Here is a 20,788-nt window from a genome sequence, read left to right on the forward strand (position 1 = left end):
GAGTTGGACACAACTGAGTGACTTAGCACTCACACACACATAATACTTTAGGTGGGTCTCCATCCCACTAGGGAACAAGAAGTCAAGGAACAGTTATTCCAAATTGTGCTGCACATTCCAGCTAACTGTTTAGCTGCTTCCCACAAAAACTTCTTGGATAATTAATCACAATTGAATCAATTGAATCTAATCTTGCTCTTTTGTGGGACAGGAGTGGGGTCATTTTCTGACAATTTTTACTCACCAGAAAAATCTGATATCCTGCAAATATGCACTCAAATATTCTCCCAGTAAGTCTCATTACTGTGGTAAAGAGCAAGCAAAGTTTTCAAGGGTAGTCTTTCTCAACTTGAAACAAAAAGAGGTAGATTTTTTTTCTGGTCACGCCACACAGCATATGGGATCTTAATTCCCCAGCCAGGGATAGAACCCATGCCCTCTGCATCGGAAGTGCAGTCTTAACCACCAGACTGCCAGGGAAGTCCCTACAGGAGATAATTTATCTTTGGTTCACAGCATTATTCTGATAAATAATGGAAAAGGCAAATGAATTCTATGGAAGGCAACTTATGAGAATATTAATTTATAATCTTCCATAGAATATGGAAAGGCATTAATATATCTTGTCTACTTGGGCTCTTGAAACTCATCCTCAAGTTCAGGGTTTCTAGGAATAAGTGTTTTGAATTTTAATTTGGAAAATAAAAAAAATATATATGTATTGGGATACATATTCAAGATCATGATAGCTTAATGTGATAATTTAGGTAGCTTACTGCATTTCCTTGACATCTCCCCATAATGTCTCATACTAATTAAGTTTTCATGATTCAACTAATTAAAATGCATCGAAAGGAGCTGACTGCTCAGAGAACTTTGCAGTGAGTTCTTAGGCAATATGAAGAATGATAGCTAATTTTGCCAAATTCATATCTTGTATAGTTTCCTAAAAGTAGGACCCAGGGTAATTTCTACTTTTAAATGATGTTCCTAGTCATTTAGAACCACCAGCCCATCAATCACTTAGTACCTGAAAGTGAAGGATAGAGGATTTCATCAGGTTGCCTAAGTCTGTGGTTTCCCTTCTGCTGTTTTATAAGTGCCGGACTCTTTGTCCTTTGATAGCTTGGATGGGATACTAATCAGAAGTGGTAGATGGAGAGAAAGTTCACACAGCAGAGCAGAAGTATTTAACCACTAGGATTCTGAGGGTTTCATTCAATACTATATTTGGAGTCCGGTCTTTGTGCTGGCTCACTGCTGAGCATGGCGATAAAGATGAGTAAGGCATGCTCCTTACCCATTAGAGCTCATAGACTAGAGGGGGAGGAAGGTATATGAAAATTCAATTAACAGCGTGCTCTGAAAGTGACATAGAAAAGTTGTCAGTGCACCTCCTACAGACCTAAGGGTCAGAAAAGGCTTTCTGGAGAAAACGTTACAGACCTGAATCTTAAAAGAGTGGTGGAAGAGTCTAGCAAGTGGATATCGAGAAGCAAGTAGGCTTCTAGGCAGAGGTAGGAAGTAAGACTATATGACATGTGTAGGCAATTACCAAATGTTCAGAATTATGGGAGCATAGCACTTGAGAAAGGCTGGCAAGGTGCAACTTGTGGGACTTGTGTGTTTCTCCAGGGGAAAAGTAGGGCTTCCCTGAAGGTGATATGGTATCATCTTGGTTATGGCCAAAGGTCACATTGAGGAAAAGGTCCTGGCTGCTCTCTCTCCATCCTCTGTCCTGCTGGAACTCCAGCTCATCCAGTTATGCATGGAAGGGTGGATGAAGAGAAGGACTGATATCTCCATGAATATATAAAAGAAAGAAGCATTAGAAAGCCAACGATTGAAAATGAAGGTAAAAAGGGAGGGAGGGAAGAAGAAAACAAGATTTATATGTGTGTTAGATGGTCAGTCGTATCCAACTCTTTGCGACCCCAAAGACTGTAGCCCACCAGGCTCGTCTGACATGATATTCTCCAGGCAAGAACACTGGAATGGGTTGCCATTCCCTTCTCCAGGAGATCTTCCCAACACAGAGATAGAACTTGGGTTCCCTGTATTGCAGGCAAGTTCTTTACTGTCTCAGCTACCAGGGAAGCCTAAACATTGTAAAGGATAATGAAATTATCTATCAACTCTACTTATGTCTTCAAGGTATAGTTGAGAGAGTCATTTCCTAGGCAGGTTGTTAAGAAGTCTAGGGGTCCCCAAGGAGAGAGGGGTCTGGAATTCCAAAGGAGGGAAAAAGGACAAACATTTTTATCCCTCTACATTCCTTAGGATTATGTATCCTGCCAGAGGACAGTCTCTGGATTAAACCTTCTGGCTAATCCTGTTGTCTTAAAATGTAAATTATGGGAGTAGGTCTGGTGAGGTCTTTAAAACCACCAGACACTCTTTTGATTCCTTCAGTTCAGTCACTCAGTCCTGTCTGACTCTTTGCGACCCCATGAATCACAGCACGCCAAGCCTCCCTGTCCATCACCAACTCCCAGAGTTCACTCAGAGTCATGTCCATCAGTCAGTGATGCCATCCAGCCATCTCATCCTCTGTTGTCCCCTTCTCCTCCTGCCCCCAACCCCTCCCAGCATCAGAGTCTTTTCCAGTGAGTCAACTCTTCCCATGAGGTGGCCAAAGTACTGGAGTTTCAGCTTTAGCATCATTCCTTCCAAAGAACACCCAGGGCTGATCTCCTTCAGAATGGACTGGTTGGATATCCTTGCAGTCCAAGGGACTCTCAAGAGTCTTCTCCAACACCACAGTTCAAAAGCATCAATTCTTCAGTGCTCAGCTTTCTTCACAGTCCAACTCTAACATCCATACATGACCACTGGAAAAACCATAGCCTTGACTAGACAGACCTTTGCTGGCAAAGTAATGTCTCTGCTTTTGAATATGCTATCTAGGTTGGTCATAACTTTCCTTCCAAAGAGTAAGCATCTTTTAATTTCATGGCTGCAGTCACCATCTGCAGTGATTTTGGAGCCCGCAAAAATAAAGTCTGAAACTGTTTCCACTGTTTCCCCATCTATTTGCCATGAAGTGATGGGACTGGATGCCATAATCTTCGTTTTCTGAATGTTGAGCTTTAAGCCAACTTTTTCACCCTCCTCTTTCACTTTCACCAAGAGGCTTTTTAGTAACTCTTCACTTTCTGTCATAAGGGTGGTGTCATCTGCATATCTGAGGTGATTGATATTTCTCCTGGCAAGCTTGATTCAGCTTGTGCTTCTTCCAGCCCAGCGTTTCTCATGATGCACTCTGCACAGAAATTAAATAAGCAGGGTGACAATATAAAGCCTTGACATACTCCTTTTTCTATTTGGAACCAGTCTGTTGTTCCATGTCCAGTTCTAACTGTTGCTTCCTGACCTGCATACATATTTCTCAAGAGGCAGGTTAGGTGGTCTGGTATTCCCATCACTTGAAGAATTTTCCACAGTTTATTGTGATCCACACAGCCAAAGGCTTTAGCATAGTCAATAAAGCAGAAATAGATGTTTTTCTGGAACTCTCTTGCTTTTCCCATGATCCAGCAGATGTTGACAATTTGATCTCTGGTTCCTCTGCCTTTTCTAAAACTAGCTTGAACATCTGGAAGTTCATGGTTCACGTATTGCTGAAGCCTGGCTTGGAGAATTTTGAGCATTACTTTACCAGCATGTGAGATGAGTGCAACTGTGCAGTAGTTTGAGCATTCTTTGGCATTGCCTTTCTCTGGAAATGGAATGAAAACTTTTCCAGTCCTGTGGCCACGGCTGAGTTTTCCAAATTTGTTGGCATATTGAGTGCAGCACTTTCATAGCATCATCTTCCAGGATTTGAAATAGCTCTACTGGAATTCCATTACGTCCACTAGCTTTGTTCGTAGTGATGCTTTCTAAGGCCCACTTGACTTCACATTCCAAGATGTCTGGCTCTAGATGAGTGATCACACCATCATGATTATCTGGGTCGTGAAGATCTTTTTTGTACAGTTCTTCTGTGTATTCTTGCCACCTCTTCTTAATATCTTCTGCTTCCGTTATGTCTATACCATTTCTGTCCTTTATTGAGCCTATCTTTGCATCAAATGTTCCGTTGGTATTTCTAATTTTCTTGAAGAGATCTCTAGTTTTTCCCATTCTGTTCTTTTCCTCTATTTCTTTGCATTGATTGCTGAAGAAGGCTTTCTTATCTCTTCTTGCTATTCTTTGGAACTCTGCAATCAGATGCTTATATCTTTCCTTTTCTCCTTGACTTTTCACTTCTCTTCTTTTCACAGCTATTTGTAAGGCCTCCCCAGACAGCCATTTTGCTTTTTTTCATTTCTTTTCCATGGTGGTGGTCTTGATCCCTGTCTCCTGTACAATGTCACGAACCTCAGTCCATAGTTCATCAGTCACTCTATCTATCAGATCTAGGCTCTTAAATCTATTTCTCACTTCCACTATATAATCATAAGGGATTTGATTTAGGTCATACCTGAATGGTATAGTGGTTTTCCCTATTTTCTTCAATTTAAGTCTGAATTTGGTAAAAAAGGAGTTCATGATCTGAGCCACAGTCAGCTCCTGGTCTTGTTTTTGCTGACTGTATAGAGCTTCTCCATCTTTGGCTGCAAAGAATATAATCAATCTGATTTTGGTGTTGACCATCTGGTGATGTCCATGTGTAGAGTCTCCTCTTGTGTTGTTGGAAGAGGGTGTTTGCTATGACCAGTGCATTTTCTTGGCAAAACTCTATTAGTCTTTGCCCTGCTGCATTCCATATCACAAGGCCAAATTTGCCTGTTACTCCAGGTGTTTCTTGACTCCCTACTTTTGCATTCTAGTCCCCTATAATGTAAAGGACATCTTTTTTGGGTGTTAGTTCTAAAAGGTCTTGTAGGTCTTCATAGAACCATTCAACTTCAGCTTCTTCAGCGTCACTGGTTGGGGCATAGACTTGGATTACTGTGATATTGAATGGTTTGCCTTGGAAAAGAACAGAGATCATTCTGTCAGTTTTGAGACTGCATCCAAGTACTGCATTTCGGACTCTTTCGTTGACCATGATGGCTACTCCATTTCTTCTAAGGGATTCCTGCCCGCAGTAGTAGATATAATGGTCATCTGAGTTAAATTCACCATTCCAGGCCATTTTAGTTCACTGATTCCTAGAATGGCAACGTTCACTCTTGCCCTCTCTTGTTTTACTGCTTCCAATTTGCCTTGATTCATGGACCTGATATACCAGGTTCCTATGCAATATTGCTCTTTACAGCATTGGATCTTGCTTCTATCACCAGTCACATACACAACTGGGTATTGTTTTTGCTTTGGCTCCATCCCTTTATTCTTTGTGGAGTTGTTTCTCCACTGATCTCCAGTAGCATATTGAAGGGTATATAACTTCATTGCTAACACTAGCAAGCGGGTACTCTTTCTACCCCCTTCTGATGTCTATGTCAGAAGCTTTCTCTATCTCCTTTATATTTTAATAAAACTTTATTACACAAAAGCTCTGAGTGATCAAGCCTCGTCTCTGGCCCCAGATGAATTCTTCTCCTCTGGAGGCCAAGGGTCCCGGTGTCTTTGCATCATTCAGCAACAACCTTTCACAGTCACATAAACCTGCACAGGGAACTGTTTCGTGCATGTATTGTACTTCACCTGTACTTTGTCCTGATCCTGTTTAACAGGACACAGCGATCAGATGGAACATAAGTCTCCTTTCCAGAAAGCAGGAAAAGCCCTTTGTTCCATGAAAAGGGGAAATTTAAATTTCATCCTCCCTTTTGCTGATAAGCACAGGGCTAATGAATTACTTTGCCAACAAAGGTCCTTCTAGTCAAGGCTATGGTTTTTCCAGTGGTCATTTATGGATGTGAGAGTTGGACTGTGAAGAAAGCTGAGCACCGAAGAATCGAAGCTTTTGAAGTATGGTGTTGGAGAAGACTCTTGAGAGTCCCTTGGACTGCAAGGAGATCCAACCAGTCCATCCTAAAGGAAATCAGTCCTGGGTGTTCATTGGAAGGACTGATGCTAAAGCTGAAACTCCAATATTTTGGCCACCTCATGCAAAGAGTTGATTCATTGGAAAAGACTCTGATGCTGGGAGGGATTGGGGGCAGAAGGAGAAGAGGTCGACAGAGGATGAGATGGCTGGATGGTATCACTGATTCGATGGACGTGAGTTTGAGTGAACTCCAGGATTTGGTGATGGACAGGAGGCCTGGAGTGGTGCGATTCGTGGGGTCGCAAAGATTCAGACACGACTCAGCGACTGAACTGAATGAAATCTTGCCTGTATCTCTTATCTATTCTAGTGAAAGAATGAAGGCTCCTAGAAGAGAAGGACTACAGCAGAGAGGTCAAGGGCACAGACTCTGGTGCCCACAGACCTGAGATCCAGTCCAGCTCTGCTGGATGGTAACTGGGTATCTTGCACAAACTGCCTAACCTCTCAGAGCCCTGGTTTCTGAACACCCACTTTCTAGAGTTGCTGGGGGATTAAATGAGATTAGATATAAGCTTTAGAGCTTTCATCTTCAAGAGTGTGCACAAGAAAGATAATTATGAAGATCATTTTCTAAGGAAGTAAAACCATAAAAGCTAGCTCACCTTTTGGAAAAATCTTCTGGTGACTCCAGCACACTGAAAGAAGGGATTTGTTTCTCATCTTGTATTTTCAGTTGGATAGGCCGTTTTACTCCCCAGAAAATGTCCAACGTTCCTTCAACAATTAGCTTACCATCTTCAGTCTAGGGAAGAAGCCAACCATCTCAAACATTGCTTTTGTATTATTTATAGAAGGTAAATGTTTTAACTGAAGGTGTAGAAATTAAGTCTGTAAGACATCCTGACAGCTAAAAAAAAAAAAAATTCCCTGGTGGGATTATTTGGCTTTTAAATTTATCTACAGAACAATCCTATTTCTTAAACATTCTTTTATTTTTAAAAACAGTGACAACCAGCAATGTAAGTCATAATGGTGATGACATGCCCACCAGAGGGCACAGTATGTTAAAATGTTTTTTGAATTCTTGATTCTACAATTAAGTGGAAGTTTAATTCTCTAATTCTATTTAGCTTAAAATTAAAGCAAAACTAAAAGCTGTACTAGGGTAGAAATCTGAATAGCATTGATCAGTTTAGCAGTTGTTTTCTAATTTCTGAAGAGGAAAAATTTGGCTCACACACTTATTATGCAGAAAAAGTGAAATAATGTATGTAAAAAGGTGTAAAATACTTGACACGATATTTTCGGAAAAATCAATAGCACTTAATCTCTTTTAAGTTGGAAATATAATAAAAGAAAGAAATTCCATGCAAACAAAGAAAAACTAGTAAACAGGATTGAACACTTACTCATTCTCTGAATGTAAATATTAATATCTAAGCACATTCATATAGAATGTATTTTCTAATCCATTTCTCTCTTGTATATGCAAAAGTCTCTTATTAGAGTTATATTATTATAATAAATTTGAAAAATAGAAAGATATTTCATCTGTTCAATAACTACTATAATATCCAATAGCTACTTGTTATTATGAAAAATCAATTATTAGAAAACATAAATGATTCAATTCCTATTTGAATGTGTAATGAAGACTCCAGACTGTGAAATCAGATAGCCCTATGTTTGAACTGTGGTTCTGCTACTTCCTAGCTGTATGATTTTGGACAAAATGTCAAACACCTTTAAACCTGGGCTGTTTCTTCTGAAGAATTAAATCATAACAGTCCCTGAATCATAGGAACTGATATTTAAAGTGCTCAGTAAATGTTGTTGCTTATTATTTCTTTGGCTGATAAACCTACTTTGGAGTCACTCCTGAAACAAAGTTTTGCTCTTTTCCCCACTTTTGAGTCCACATTTCAGATTATTGTGAGGTCAGGCACTTTTCAGTTCTTAATATGTTATGTGCTGTGCTTAGTTGCTCAGTTCTGTCCGACTCCTTGTGACTCCACAGACTGCAGCCCACCAGGCTTCTCTGTCCATGGGGATTCTCCAGGCAAGAAGACTGGAGCTGGTTGTAATGCCCTCCTCCAAGGGAATGAACCAGGGATCAAACTCAGGTCTTCCCGCATTGCAGGCAGATTCTTTACCTATGAGCCACCAGGGAAGCCCCATTTCTTAATAACCAAACACAATTTGCTTTCTGAAATGGCAGTACATGATGCAGGGCCTACATGTTAGTTATTGATGTATGATATCTTTCCTTGGCCTAATTATACTTCCATGAATCCTTTATATCAAAAACTCATAGAATAACTGATCTTCTCAGGTTATCTAATTTTTGCTTTCAAGAAGAAATACTCCAACTATAATCAGACAATGAGGTTTTCTCATATAAGGAATATGAGAATATTTTTTAATTTCAGAAAACATCTCTTTCGAAATTAACTACATAAATTACCCCTGATGGTTTGGTTGCACTTCTGTAGTCTCATTGCCTCAAATGTTAGGCCTTTTCTCATGTAGGTCTACACCGATATCCTTGGTGACCTCAGTGATCTTTACATGCTATCTCTAAACTGGTAGCTCCCAATTTTAGATCTCCAGCCCAAACCTTAACCTTTCCCCTAAACTTGAGCTTTCAAACTTTATGTCAAATTTAATACGATACTAGTTAACTCTTGAAATTTCTCTCCTAAACATTTTCCTTTCCCAGCCTTCCCCATCTTGTTAAATATCACTCCCATTCTTCCAGTTGCTCACATCAACATTGTTACAGTCACCAGTAATCTTTCTTTCATTCTGAACATCTCCAAATCCAATACATTAGCCAATCTGATTAGCTTGACCTTAAAAATATGTACCCGATATGGCTATGCTCCCCATGTGCCTTGCCACAAATCTGGTCTATGCCAGATTATTGCAGTAGTGTCTCTGTGGTCTACTTCATTCTTCTCTTGTCCCCCTATGTATTCCTACTAGCTAGAGAGACCCTTTTAAAATGAATCTTTAGATCATATCTCAACACCTCAGGGGCTTCTCATCTCACTTCAAGCGCTAGCTGAAGTCTTTGCAGTGATCTACAAGACCCCACATGCTCTAGTGCCTTCTCCTTCTCAGTTCTTTCTCTAGCTTCTTTATTCTCTATCAGTCCATTCTCACGAGGTTCCTGGCACACTGGCTTCCCTGCTGTTCCTCAGTTACACCAGCCAGGCTCAGGACCTTGATTCAGACTGCTGTCTGTACCCAGAATGCATGTCCCACAGACTCCTGCAAGGTTAGCACCCTGATACCTTTCAGCTTTTGGTCAAATGATCTTCTTTACCCATCCGCTTAGATTTCTGAGCCCTCTTCCCTGACTTGCTCTCCTCCACAGCCTGTTCACCTTCTAATACACAATTTACTTTTGTGTTTTTTTTTCTATCTACTAAAATGTAACGAGCATGAATGCAGGACATTCTCTCGTTTATTCATTGTTGTCTCTAGCTTTTAGAACAGTGTCTGCTGTGTTGTAAATGATAAATAGTCATTTCATTAATTAATCAGAGATTAAGAAAGCTGAAGTTATTCCACGCACTGCCCCTTTGAACTGTGTCCATCACTACAACTAAGTCAGAGACTTGGAAAATTCTGGATTCTAATTTTATTGTCAGCAAGTAAAGATGAAAGATTAAGCAGTCTGATATTCTCACTATATACGTTAATTCGTGCAGTTTAAAAAATTATGTAAGACACAGACTTTATTTTAAAAAATCAAATGACTTTTGTAAATTGAGCACCAGTTCACAGAATAGAAAGGACATGCCTCAATTCATATGCTTGTCACATCAAAATGCAAAATTTTCCTAAAGGAAACATGGAAACTATTGAATTACAATCTAAAACAATTTCCTTAAAGTTTTGATCTTTTCCTAAAGTTTATATTTTTACAGTTATGCATTTTACTGATCTAAGATATAGGACAATATTGAAATAATTTTAAATTAGGCCATTTAGAAAACTTAGGCCCATTTCTTTATAAAAGGATTAGCTACTTCCTGCTTCTGTAGAAAATTACATTTGGGAGGAGAATTGAAATGTCTGATCAAACTAAATCATTTAGGCTCACTAGTAAAGGCCAAAGAGGCTTATAAATTTCCTTCTGTCCCAAATGCCAAGGGTGGCATAAAGTCAATGGTGTACCACCACATCTGAAGATCTAAACATAGGTAGACAATTCTAATGTCCCCTAAGACCAGGAAGATATTGTAAAGATGTGAAGTGAGTCCCATCAGGATACAAGACTGAGTGGGGAGACCTGTAGAGAATAACATATTAAAGAAAATCTAAGGTCACTTGATACAGTAGCCTAACAGTTGCACCCTTAAAAATGCTTGCTAGATTCAGGACTTTGCTGAATTATTTGTAAGGTAGAGTTCTAGTGGAATTGCTGTTCAAAAGATATTCATACTCTGTTTTTAAAGTAGAAAGCAAATATGTCATTAAAGTTACTTTAACTGTTTGCCCATTCCAAAAAATACTTAGAAATTTACAGATGTTTCAGGACTAGGATTTTCAGTATAGTCTAAAACTAAAACTATCCACCTGTTTTTCCCAGACCATTTGTATTATGGAGTCCAACTTATCCTGACTTCTCTGTACTTTCACGGAATTTTTTTTTTTCCTATAAATCAATCTTCTTTGGTGGCTCAGCTGGTAAAGAATCTGCCTGCAATGCACGAGACCCAGGTTCGATCCCTGGGTCAGGAATATCCTCTGTAGAAGAAAATGGCTTACCCACTCCAGTATTCCTGCCTGGAGAATTCCATGGACAGGGGAGCCTGGCAGGCTACAGTCCATGGGGGTCACAAAATAGCATGACTGAATGACTAACACACACATACATGTGCCAGAAACCTCCCTGGGTGCTGGCTGGCAATACAGCGGATGCGGCCTACCCTTTGTGGTTTCACTGGTAGCTCAGCTGGTAAAGAATCCGCCTGCAGTGCAGGACACCCCAGTTTGATTCCTGGGTCAGGAAGATGCACTGGAGAAGGATAGGTTACCCACTCCAGTATCCTGGCCTGGAGAATTCCATGGGCTATAGTCACAAAGGGTCGGATTGAGCGACTTTCACTTTCAAACTGTATTGCATTTCTTTGACGAGCTTACCTGTCCACATAAAATATGCAGATTTTTCTGGTTCTTATAAAAGATGTTATAGGTCTTCAGTAAAGAATCAAGTTGTTCCCTGAAAAATAAATTACATTCACTTACACTTGGTCTTAGACTCTTTAATGGTAAAAGGCAATAATGATGATTTCAACTCATAAAGGTATGAGATAGAATGAAATGGTTCAATGAAATCTTTTCTATTCTGTCATTTTAATGAACATCATTGAAAGCTGAAAACTTCTTAGGACATCACCAAATGTTGAAGGTGTTAATTCATAAATGAATAACCAAAGTAAAACAAACAAAATCTGACCTTTAGATGGTTATTTTCCCTTGGTGAAGATATGTATGAATAATTTCCAACTTAAATTTGATTTTTTAAAAGTTCTTCAAAATTTTCTGTAATGAAGAAATGACTGGCTGCAAAAGTTTGACTTGAATACAAAATCTAAAGCAGTGGATCTCAACCTATTTAAGTCACAGTATCCTTTGAAACCCTGATGAAAGCTTTGGCTTCCTTATGTGGGGGAAGAAACCTATATATAGACACATAGTTTTGCATATACAATGTGTGCTAATTTCTGTGCTGTTTTGAAAGATTTTCTTGATAAACAAGGAAGGAGTCATTTTCCACATGGTTTAAGTATAGATTCTTTTTATCTGACAGTAACAAACTGACATTTTAAAATATTCTTTGTCTAAAATTCTAGAGTGAAAGAGAATTCCCTGGCAGTCCAGTGGTTGGGACTCCAGGCTTTCACTGCTGAGGGCCCAGGTTAGATACCTGGTTGGGGAACTAAGATGCCACAATCCGTGTGACTCAGCCAAAACAAATTAATAATTCTGGAGTATATATACCAATATATTTATAGTAGGTAGGTAGGATAGTATAGTAGGTAGGATTTGAGATGACTTTACTATTATTTTCTTCTTCTACTGTCATCTCTGTTGTCAAGGTCTTCCAGTTTCTTTTCTTTTTTTAAATTTTGATTAGTTTTAGTTTGACAGCTAGCAACTAAAATAAAAATATTTTCATAAGAGAAAAATAAATAAATAATCAAAGGATGGAAAATAACTCCAGACAAAGCAGTGAGGAGAGTATTCTGTAGCAGGAGGCAGCCATAAAGTAGATTTTGTTTCACATTTCCTTTTTCGTTTTACAACAATTTAATCAACTTAAGTTCATCAACTAGTATGTGCCTGACCTTGTGCTACCCCCTGGGGGGGTGGGGGGTCGGGTGGGCACAGCACCGGTTCAGGAGCCGTCGTTGCTACCAAGCATCTCACCTTTGTGGCAGGTAGGCTCTGGCAGTGGGAACACTGGTTCCTGCCACACCTCCATCCTTCTCTTTGGGCCACTATGGCTCAAGATGCTTGTCTCATTCACCTCCCCTTCTGGCCTCTATCAACCTGTTGGTTTAAGCTACCTTCTCTCACCTGGATTATGGCAGCAATCTCTTAAAAGCCTCCCTATATTTGTTGTCTATTCTCAACAGCAGGAGTAATTTTAATGTAAAGCCAATAGCCTCTCTCCTTTGTGCAGAACTCTTTAATATTTCTCATTATTACAATAAAAGTCAATATCCTTCCAACAACTTCAAAGGCCAGCTTTGATCTGGTTCTTGTTACACCCTCCACCTCATTTCTGCTTCTCCCTCCTTCACTTACTGCACTCTAGCCGCTGGCCTCCTTGATGTTCCTTGGGTACTCCAGGCACATTCTCACCCCAGGGCCTTTGTACCTGTTGAACTTTTATCCAGAAGGACCTCCAGCCTGCTATCACACTGTCCTGCATTCATTTTCTTTAACTATTTCCTCCAAAGTCACCTTCTCAAAGAGTCCTTTCTTATAACCAAATCTGAAAATCTGCCTTCTCCCAACATTCATATCTTGCTTTCCTCCTTACTTCTGCCCCTTGGTCACCAACTAACCTTGTATAACCTAAGCTAAGCTAAGCCACTTCAGTCGTGTCCGACTCTGTGCGACCCCATAGACGGCAACCCACTAGGCTCCCCCGTCCCTGGAATTCTCCAGGCAAAAACACTAGAGTGGGTTGCCGTTTCCCTCTCCAATGCATGGAAGTGAAAAGTGAAAGTGAAGTCGCTCAGTCATGTCCAACCCTCAGTGACCCCATGGACTGAAGCCCAGTAGGCTCCTTCGTCCATGGGATTTTCCAGGCAAGAGTACTGGAGTGGGGTGCCATTGTCTTCTCTGCTAACCTTGTATATATTCTACTTATTTATCTAACATTCTATCTCCTCCACTAGACTGTAGCTCCAAGAGAATAAGCACGTTTTCGTATTTTGTTCATGCTATATTTCATATGCCTGGAATAGAGCATGGCAAATAGTAAGAACTCAACACATACTGGTTGAATGAAATGATCAGAAAAAAACATTATTCAGAAAATAAAACTAAACATATCAAAGTGTGAAAAGTTCTTTTATATCATCAGTTTTAGGGGGGAGATAGCCCATGATATTAAATTTTCAGGTATAGTAATTGCTAAAATCCCTTTGATCTTTAACATCTGTCTCCCTCTCATAAGATCCTGGCTCCATGAGTGCAGGGATTTTGGTCTGTTTTATTCATTGCTATCTTCCCAGTGATTAGAGCATAGCCTTGCTCATGGTAGGCTCTTATGAATACGATTGACAGAATTCATGTATATTGATTTTTATGTTTGAGATCATATAAACATACTTTACTTTGCCAACAAAGGTCCATCTATTCAAGGCTATGGTTTTACCAGCAGTCATATATGGATGTGAGAGTTGGAATGTGAAGAAAGCTGAGCACTGAAGAATTGATGCTTTTGAACTGTGGTGTTGGAGAAGACTCTTGAGAGTCCCTTGGACTGCAAGGAGATCCAACCAGTCCCTTCTGAAGGATATCAGCCCTGGGTGTTCTTTGGAAGGAATGATGCTGAAGCTGAAACTCCAGTACTTTGGCCACCTCATGTGAAGAGCTGATTCATTGGAAAAGACTCTGATGCTGGGAGGGATTGGGGGCAGGAGGAGAAGGGGATGACAGAGGATGAGATGGCTGGATGGCATCACCGACTCGATGGACATGAGTTTGAGTGAACTCCAGGAGTTGGTGATGGACAAGAAGGCCTGGCATGCTGCGATTCATGGGGTCACAAAGAGTCGGACACAACTGAGTGACTGAACTGAAATGAACTGAACTGAACTGAAACATACTTTCCATTTGACTTTTCTCACTTGTAATTTTAATGTACCTATTTCCAAGGATCAATATACTCCACACAAACACCACAAAAAATTTTCTGCAGAATTACTTTATGCTACTATACCATTTTCCTACTGGCTTACTTTAGAATTCTAGTGTTGATGAATATTTCTGTTTTAAATATCACTGAGCACACAAGGGATTTTATTTCATTGAAGTCATTGCTGTGGGATAGTTCCTAAAAACTAACATACTGGTAGGTAAAGAGCCTGAACACTTTATAGCTTTCGTTATGGTGCCAGGGTGGCATATGGAAATTTCCAGTTCACTTGGGATGCAAATCCTGATATGCTAAGCTGTGAGAATTGTAATATAAGCAAATGAATTTTTACATAATCTTGTTCCCTCAGCTTCTGTTTCTGATAAAACTGCATGATAAGGAATGGTACACGTATCCTTCAAAGTATTTACCTCAGGACCATGTTTAATTAGAAAGATTATTCTCTGGGAGCAAGCTCTTTGGAAAATGTTTCTATATCTGAAAAGAACCAGACTAAATCTTTCTCCACAGAAATAAGTCTCCATATGACCCAAGGAATCAGCAAACTGGTTCCCAGGACACCCAGTTTTTATAAATAAATTTTATTGGAATACAGCCACACTAATTTTTTTGCTAATTGTCTGAAGCTGCTCTCCTTCTATAATTTGATTGACACAAACCATATGGTCCACGAAGCCTAAAATACATATTATCTGACCCTTTACTGAGGTATTTGGTCAACCTATAAACTGTGTGTAACACAAGGTAACTGAAGACCACAGATACCTTACATATTTTCCTCACCACAGGCAGGATCTTTCTGACGCCACAATGGCAAGCACTTTGAAGGATTTTGGCATGCAGAATAAGGGAAGAGTTTGGGAGAATAGTGTTGGGATAAAATTGGGTAAGTTAATGGTGCAATAAAGTGAGGAATTAGAAAATTCAGAAGTTAGGTGAATAACTATAGTAACGGTGAATGCATTCCAAATATTAAAACCTCGTCACGTTTTTATCCCGTGGACCTTACCTGAGGAACTTTTTAAAGATCATTAGCTTATGCACCTGATGAAACAATGGACCTAATACAATACTGGGAATACAATATAGCCTACAACATTCTAATTCAACTTTTTTGGGCAACCAGGCCACAAGGGACTGAAGAAATTATTGTCAAATGAATCATTTTTTATTTGATGAATTGTTCAAATTTTGTCCTCTAAGAGAAGACTCGTCCTAGTGGCCATTCATTCATATACTTGCTGTGTGAACACAATGAAGAGGTCTCAGTCATACTCTGAGGACAAGTGAGAGCTTCAAGCAATTGGTGCTGCCTGTTTTGCACTTTGGAGGCAAAGGAATAAGTGAGAGTGTGAGGAGCTTACCAGGCAAAGAAAGTATTAACAGGGACCTACTAGATATTTCCATAGCTTTTGTGGAGAAAGCTCAAAAAGTTGATTCTGAGAACAGGACATTTAGGATGGGGTATGGTAAGTGATGAAGAAGCAGGCAAGAAGCTTGCAAACTTCTAAAAGAAGCTTAGCATTCACTCTGCAGGGAATGGGCAGTTACTGGAGCTTTCACGTAGAGAAAGATATGCTGCTCCTAAGGGCCACTAGGGAACCTATGGTAGACGGGGTAGATTAACTAGACTTTCGCTCGGTCATGTCCAGCTTTTTGCAATCTCATGGACTTTTGCCTTCCAGGCTCCTCTGTGCATGGGATTTCCCAGGCTAGAATACTGGAGTGGGTTGCCATATCCTTCTTCAAGGGATTTGTCTGACCCAGGAATGGAACCCACATCTCCTGTGTCTTCTGCATTATAAGCAGATTCTTTACCCACTGAGCCATCCAGATTTCAGGGTAAAAAACATGACGGCAGCAAGATGAGTAGAACCACTGCAATGGCATTGGGGTGAAGGGTCAAGGCTAAGTTCTACAGCTGCCAAGTCGCTTCAGTCGTGTCCGACTCTGTGCGACCCCATAGCCGGCAGCCCACCAGGCTCCCCCGTCCCTGGGATTCTCCAGGCAAGAACACTGGAGTGGGTTGCCATTTCCTTCTCCAATGCATGAAAGTGAAAAGGGAAGGGAAAGTCGCTCAGTTGTGCCCGACTTCGCAACCCCATGGACTGCAGCCTCCCAGGCTCCTCCATCCATGGGATTTTTTTCCAGGCAAGAGTACTGGAGTGGGGTGCCATCGCCTCCTCCGCTCCTCCAGGCAAATCTTCCCAAACCAGAGATCGAACACATGCCTCCTGCATTGGCAGGTGGATTCTTTACCGCTGAGTCACCAGGGAAGCCCGTTACTTTATGTGTGATATATGAATTGATTTTCTAAGAAAAGCTTGGTTTTTCAAACATGGAATACTGTATCATAATGTATCACAAGGATTAAAAAAAAAAACACTACTACGCAGTATATAACATGAATAGTGTTTTTACAAAACTAACAAACCTCCATATAAACTTGACTTCTAACTAAATGAACACATAGAATCATAAGCTTCCCCAGCACAGAAGCTGGTACTGTGGATGACAGTGCAGAGAAAGGACCCTGTTAGATGCAGATGGACACATAGAGTTAGTCATTAAAGCTCTCAGATAAGTGCTCACCAGGGAAAGACTTAACATGGGGGTGACAGGTATAGGGGAGATGATGCCAGGGCTCCTGTCCCTTTAAAGGTCCCTGTTCCTTTAAGGCTCCTTGCTCAGTTTTAATGAGTAATAGTGGATCCAAAGCTGACTGTAAAATGCTTAGGTGTACTTTGCACTTTGTGGTCTGAATGGCATCTGCTCAGCAGATGGGAATTACCCACATTCTGACGTTTGTCATGAATAATGGACTGAGCAAGAAAGGAGTTCCTCAATCTTATCACGCTATTTGGTTGGCCAGAAGAAACACTTCGTATTTTATTTTATAAATCGTAATAAATATTGACACTGGACAGCATGATGGGTGGAAGTGAGTTGTGCCCTCCATCCATAGATAGAATGCAAGTCAAATTTTAGTTGTGAGTTCTCTCTCCTTTTAGTAATGATTTGCAGCATAATTAAGTGGATCTCCAACTCTCTTCCTGGAAATCAAAAAACCCCATCTCACTAGTTACTAATGATTCCTACACTTTAGACAAAGGAAAACCAGAAATACTCTTGTATGTGGTAGTCCAACACAAATTTCAGAGCGTGCCACATGACACAAAATAAACTTCAGTGGAAAATACAATCCCGTGTAGTCACCAAAGACATATTTGGTCATGGCGGTGCTTCCTTAGTTTGTGTTATTTTTGCCTTTTGGAGACTTGCTGAAAAATATTTAGGATCCTGGCCAGGCAGCCACTGAACATCACAGTGACAACAGCAGTAGAGACAGCATCATGCCTTGTGTGTTGCCATGTTTAAGAGCAGGAACCTAGAACATTCGAAACAGTGTCTTCAAACAGGTGAAAAATTAAAGCAGAATAAAAATGCTAGCACGCTCTCTTACAGATTTAGTCATCCCCCTCCACCACATTTTGTTCATAATGTTACATTTCAGCAACGAGGTTAGCAATTTAATGTCAGTTTCGAAAAACTGAATTAAAAACTTAATTCATAGTGATTTTTATAAACAACCTAATGGACGTGTAAAATAGCAAATTGATCATTTTCTGGGAATTAAGGTTGGGTTTTTTTTTTTATTTTATGTGTGGTAGTTCTATATGCTTCCAAACTCCATATAGTAAGTGCATAATACAGTTGATGTTTTCATAATTTCACTTCCGTAAAAATGTAATATAGAGTCCTGTATGTTTTTGGAAAGGTGAACCAGGAAATACGAGGACAAAAGAACAAGTAAAGCCTTATCATTAAGCTTTTTGCCAAGACAAACAAACCATCATTCCATAGTCCTGACATCTGCAAGAAGTAGCAAGATTCTCTTAACTTCCTTTATCCTTCATTACCGTCAGCTCGAATCCTGGAATTAAAATTGCAAACTCCTTCAGTCCTTTCTCAATAAGCAGCCCGGCTCCAGTTCTTTTTGCCTTGGGCCTCATCTCCTGGCTCAGAAGATGAGGAAAAAAGGCTGCTTTTCAACCTTTGCTTAGAGACTTTCCTCAGTTCTCAAAGTAGGCTATTCATTTCCATTGCAAATGAAAGGATTGGGTTCCATCATTTGAATACTGAGAGGCTGGGGAGAGGAACGCTATCTCCTCGACTGAAGTAAAAAAGCAAAACCAAAATGATCAGGAAGCCCCGAATTGAACTCTCCTGACTTCCTTTGAAGCACTGCCCTTTCTGACATCCCTCACAGCTCTGCTCAAGTATCATTAATTACTGCCGGTGGTTGGGAGAATGGTGACTGTGGCTTGTCTTGTTCTTCCTGGCAGTTCTGTCTTAAGACTCTAACTTACTCTGTCAGTGCTGACAACTGATAATAGAAAGGACCTGGGAGCTTCCTGCAATCCATTAGTCACCTAATCAATAAGGTAATATAACCAGATGGATCTTACCTCTGGAGCTTCCCTGGTGGCTCAGCTGCCTGCAATGCAGGAGCAGCAGGAGATTCAGGTTCAATACCTGGGTCGGGAAGATCCCCCTGGAGGAGGACATGGCAACCCACTCCAGTATTCTTGCCTGGAGAATCCCATGGACGGAGGAGCCTGGTGGGCTACAGTCCGTGGGGTCACAGAGAGTCAGGCAAGACTGAAGCGACTGAGCACTCACTCTGGTTGTTTTTTAGCCATTTTGTGACTTTTGGGGGTATTCATCATCTCAAAATTACCCCGTAAACAGTGGCCCTGGAGTCGGCTTCTCCCAGGTCCTTAACTCCTCCTAAAAATCAGTTGAGAACAGAAGGACTAAAGATTAAGGTATAATTTCACAATTTTAAAAAGAAATCTGACGTGACTGATGTCTAGTGAGTTGGCACAAAACAAAAACACCAAATATTTGAAAAGTCCACTGCTAAAGAGACGGGCTAGAGCCACTCGGAACAATGTCACCAGATGCTGATGTGACATGGAAAAGAGGATTAAAAGGGAGCAGCAAAGAAGGACAGTATCATTTATTAAAACACTTGTGCTTCTGAGGAAGACGGGGAAAGTGTTTTAGAGGTGACATCTGATTCTGAAGAGAATCCCTGTATAAGTTAGGCATCCCTGATGATTCAGGCAGTAAAGAATCTGTCTGTAATGCAGGAGACCTGGGTTCAATCCCTGGGTCAGGAAGATCCCCTGGAGAAGGGAATGGCTACCCACTCCAGTATTCTTGCCTGGAGAATCCCATGAAAAGAGCAACCTGGAGGGCTATGGTCCCTGGGGTAGCAAAGAGTCAGACACGACTGAGTGAACTAACAAACACCTTTATAAGTATTTGATATTTTAACACATTAGCTTGTTTTCTAACAACCTCAGATAAAGGAAGACACATACCTGCTCCCTTTCCTTCTATGGTCTGGCTTCTGAAGAAGCTTCTGAAAAAAAATTTTTTTTTAATTCGTTGTCTGTTATTCCAGTTGGTGGCTGTAATGAACTGCTTCTGCGTCAGACCTCAGTTTCTGTTGTCACATGCAGCTGACTTCCTAGGGGCAGCCTGAGCTGTGTGTGGACAGGGAAGTAAGAGGGAAGTCTTTGCTCTATCATCTCCTTTTCTGGCCTGAAACACAGAGAAGTATGGTCTCTAATTCCTTGCCCTGCCACAATTTACAAATCACTACTGATTTTTAGATTTCTATTCTAATCCAAAGTAGGGACTTGAGACGACCTCTCCTTTGATGAAATAGTCTGTTTCTTGTTGTAGCTGATCATTTAGGAGAGAACAAGGAAACATTTAGTGCCCAGGAAAATACGGTTTGAAAACTACAGAAAAATCACGTGCCCTCGAACGTGTGGATAACAGGAGAGGCAGTGATATTGTACTCTGTTAGAGAAATGGTTCTAAATCAAAGCGAGCATCAGAGTTGCCGGGAGTGCTTGTTGGAACGGAACATGAGTGGCACCTCCAGAGTTTCTTATTGAGTTCGTCTGGTGTGTATCCTGAGATGCACTTCTAACAAGCTCCTAGGTAATTCTGACGCTGCTAATCCAGAGACCATACTTTGAGATCCATTCTTTTATAGCTCAGGGTGCTGAAGAAGGGGAAGGGAGGTTTATCTATTGGCAGATGGCAGGTTGAAATAGGTGGTCATTCAGACCGAAACTAAGATAGTTACATATAATCAGACCACTAACTTTTTTTGGCCATGCCACACAGCGGGCTTCCTAGGTGGCTTGGTGGTAAAGAATCTACCTGAAAATGCAAGAGATGTGGTCTCAGTCCCTGGGTTGGGAAGATCCCTGGAGAAGGAAATGGCAACCCACTCCAGTATTTTTGCCTGGAGAATTCCACAGATAGAGGAACCTGGTGGGCTAGAGTCCATGGGGTCGCAGAAAAGTCAGAAACGACTTAGTGTTTAAAAAACACTTAGTTCCCCAACCATTGATTGAACGCATATTCCC

General features: G+C 40.6%; 1 protein-coding gene across 4 annotated transcripts in view; it reads right to left on the reverse strand.

Moving 5' to 3' along the window:
* The window catches only part of RASSF6 (Ras association domain family member 6), a 69,586-nt gene that overhangs the window by 21,506 nt on the left and 27,292 nt on the right, over nucleotides 1–20,788 (reverse strand). For all 4 annotated transcript variants that reach the window (XM_069594349.1, XM_069594350.1, XM_069594346.1 and 1 more), the window contains exons 3-4: nucleotides 11,078–11,156; nucleotides 6,586–6,725 (exon numbers count right to left, since the gene is read on the reverse strand). In XM_069594349.1, coding sequence (XP_069450450.1) covers nucleotides 6,586–6,725; nucleotides 11,078–11,156 — 219 coding nt within the window. The remainder of the gene's footprint in view (nucleotides 1–6,585; nucleotides 6,726–11,077; nucleotides 11,157–20,788) is intronic.

The sequence above is a fragment of the Ovis canadensis genome, chromosome 6 (assembly GCF_042477335.2).
Source record: "Ovis canadensis isolate MfBH-ARS-UI-01 breed Bighorn chromosome 6, ARS-UI_OviCan_v2, whole genome shotgun sequence".
Classification (NCBI taxonomy): domain Eukaryota; kingdom Metazoa; phylum Chordata; class Mammalia; order Artiodactyla; family Bovidae; genus Ovis; species Ovis canadensis.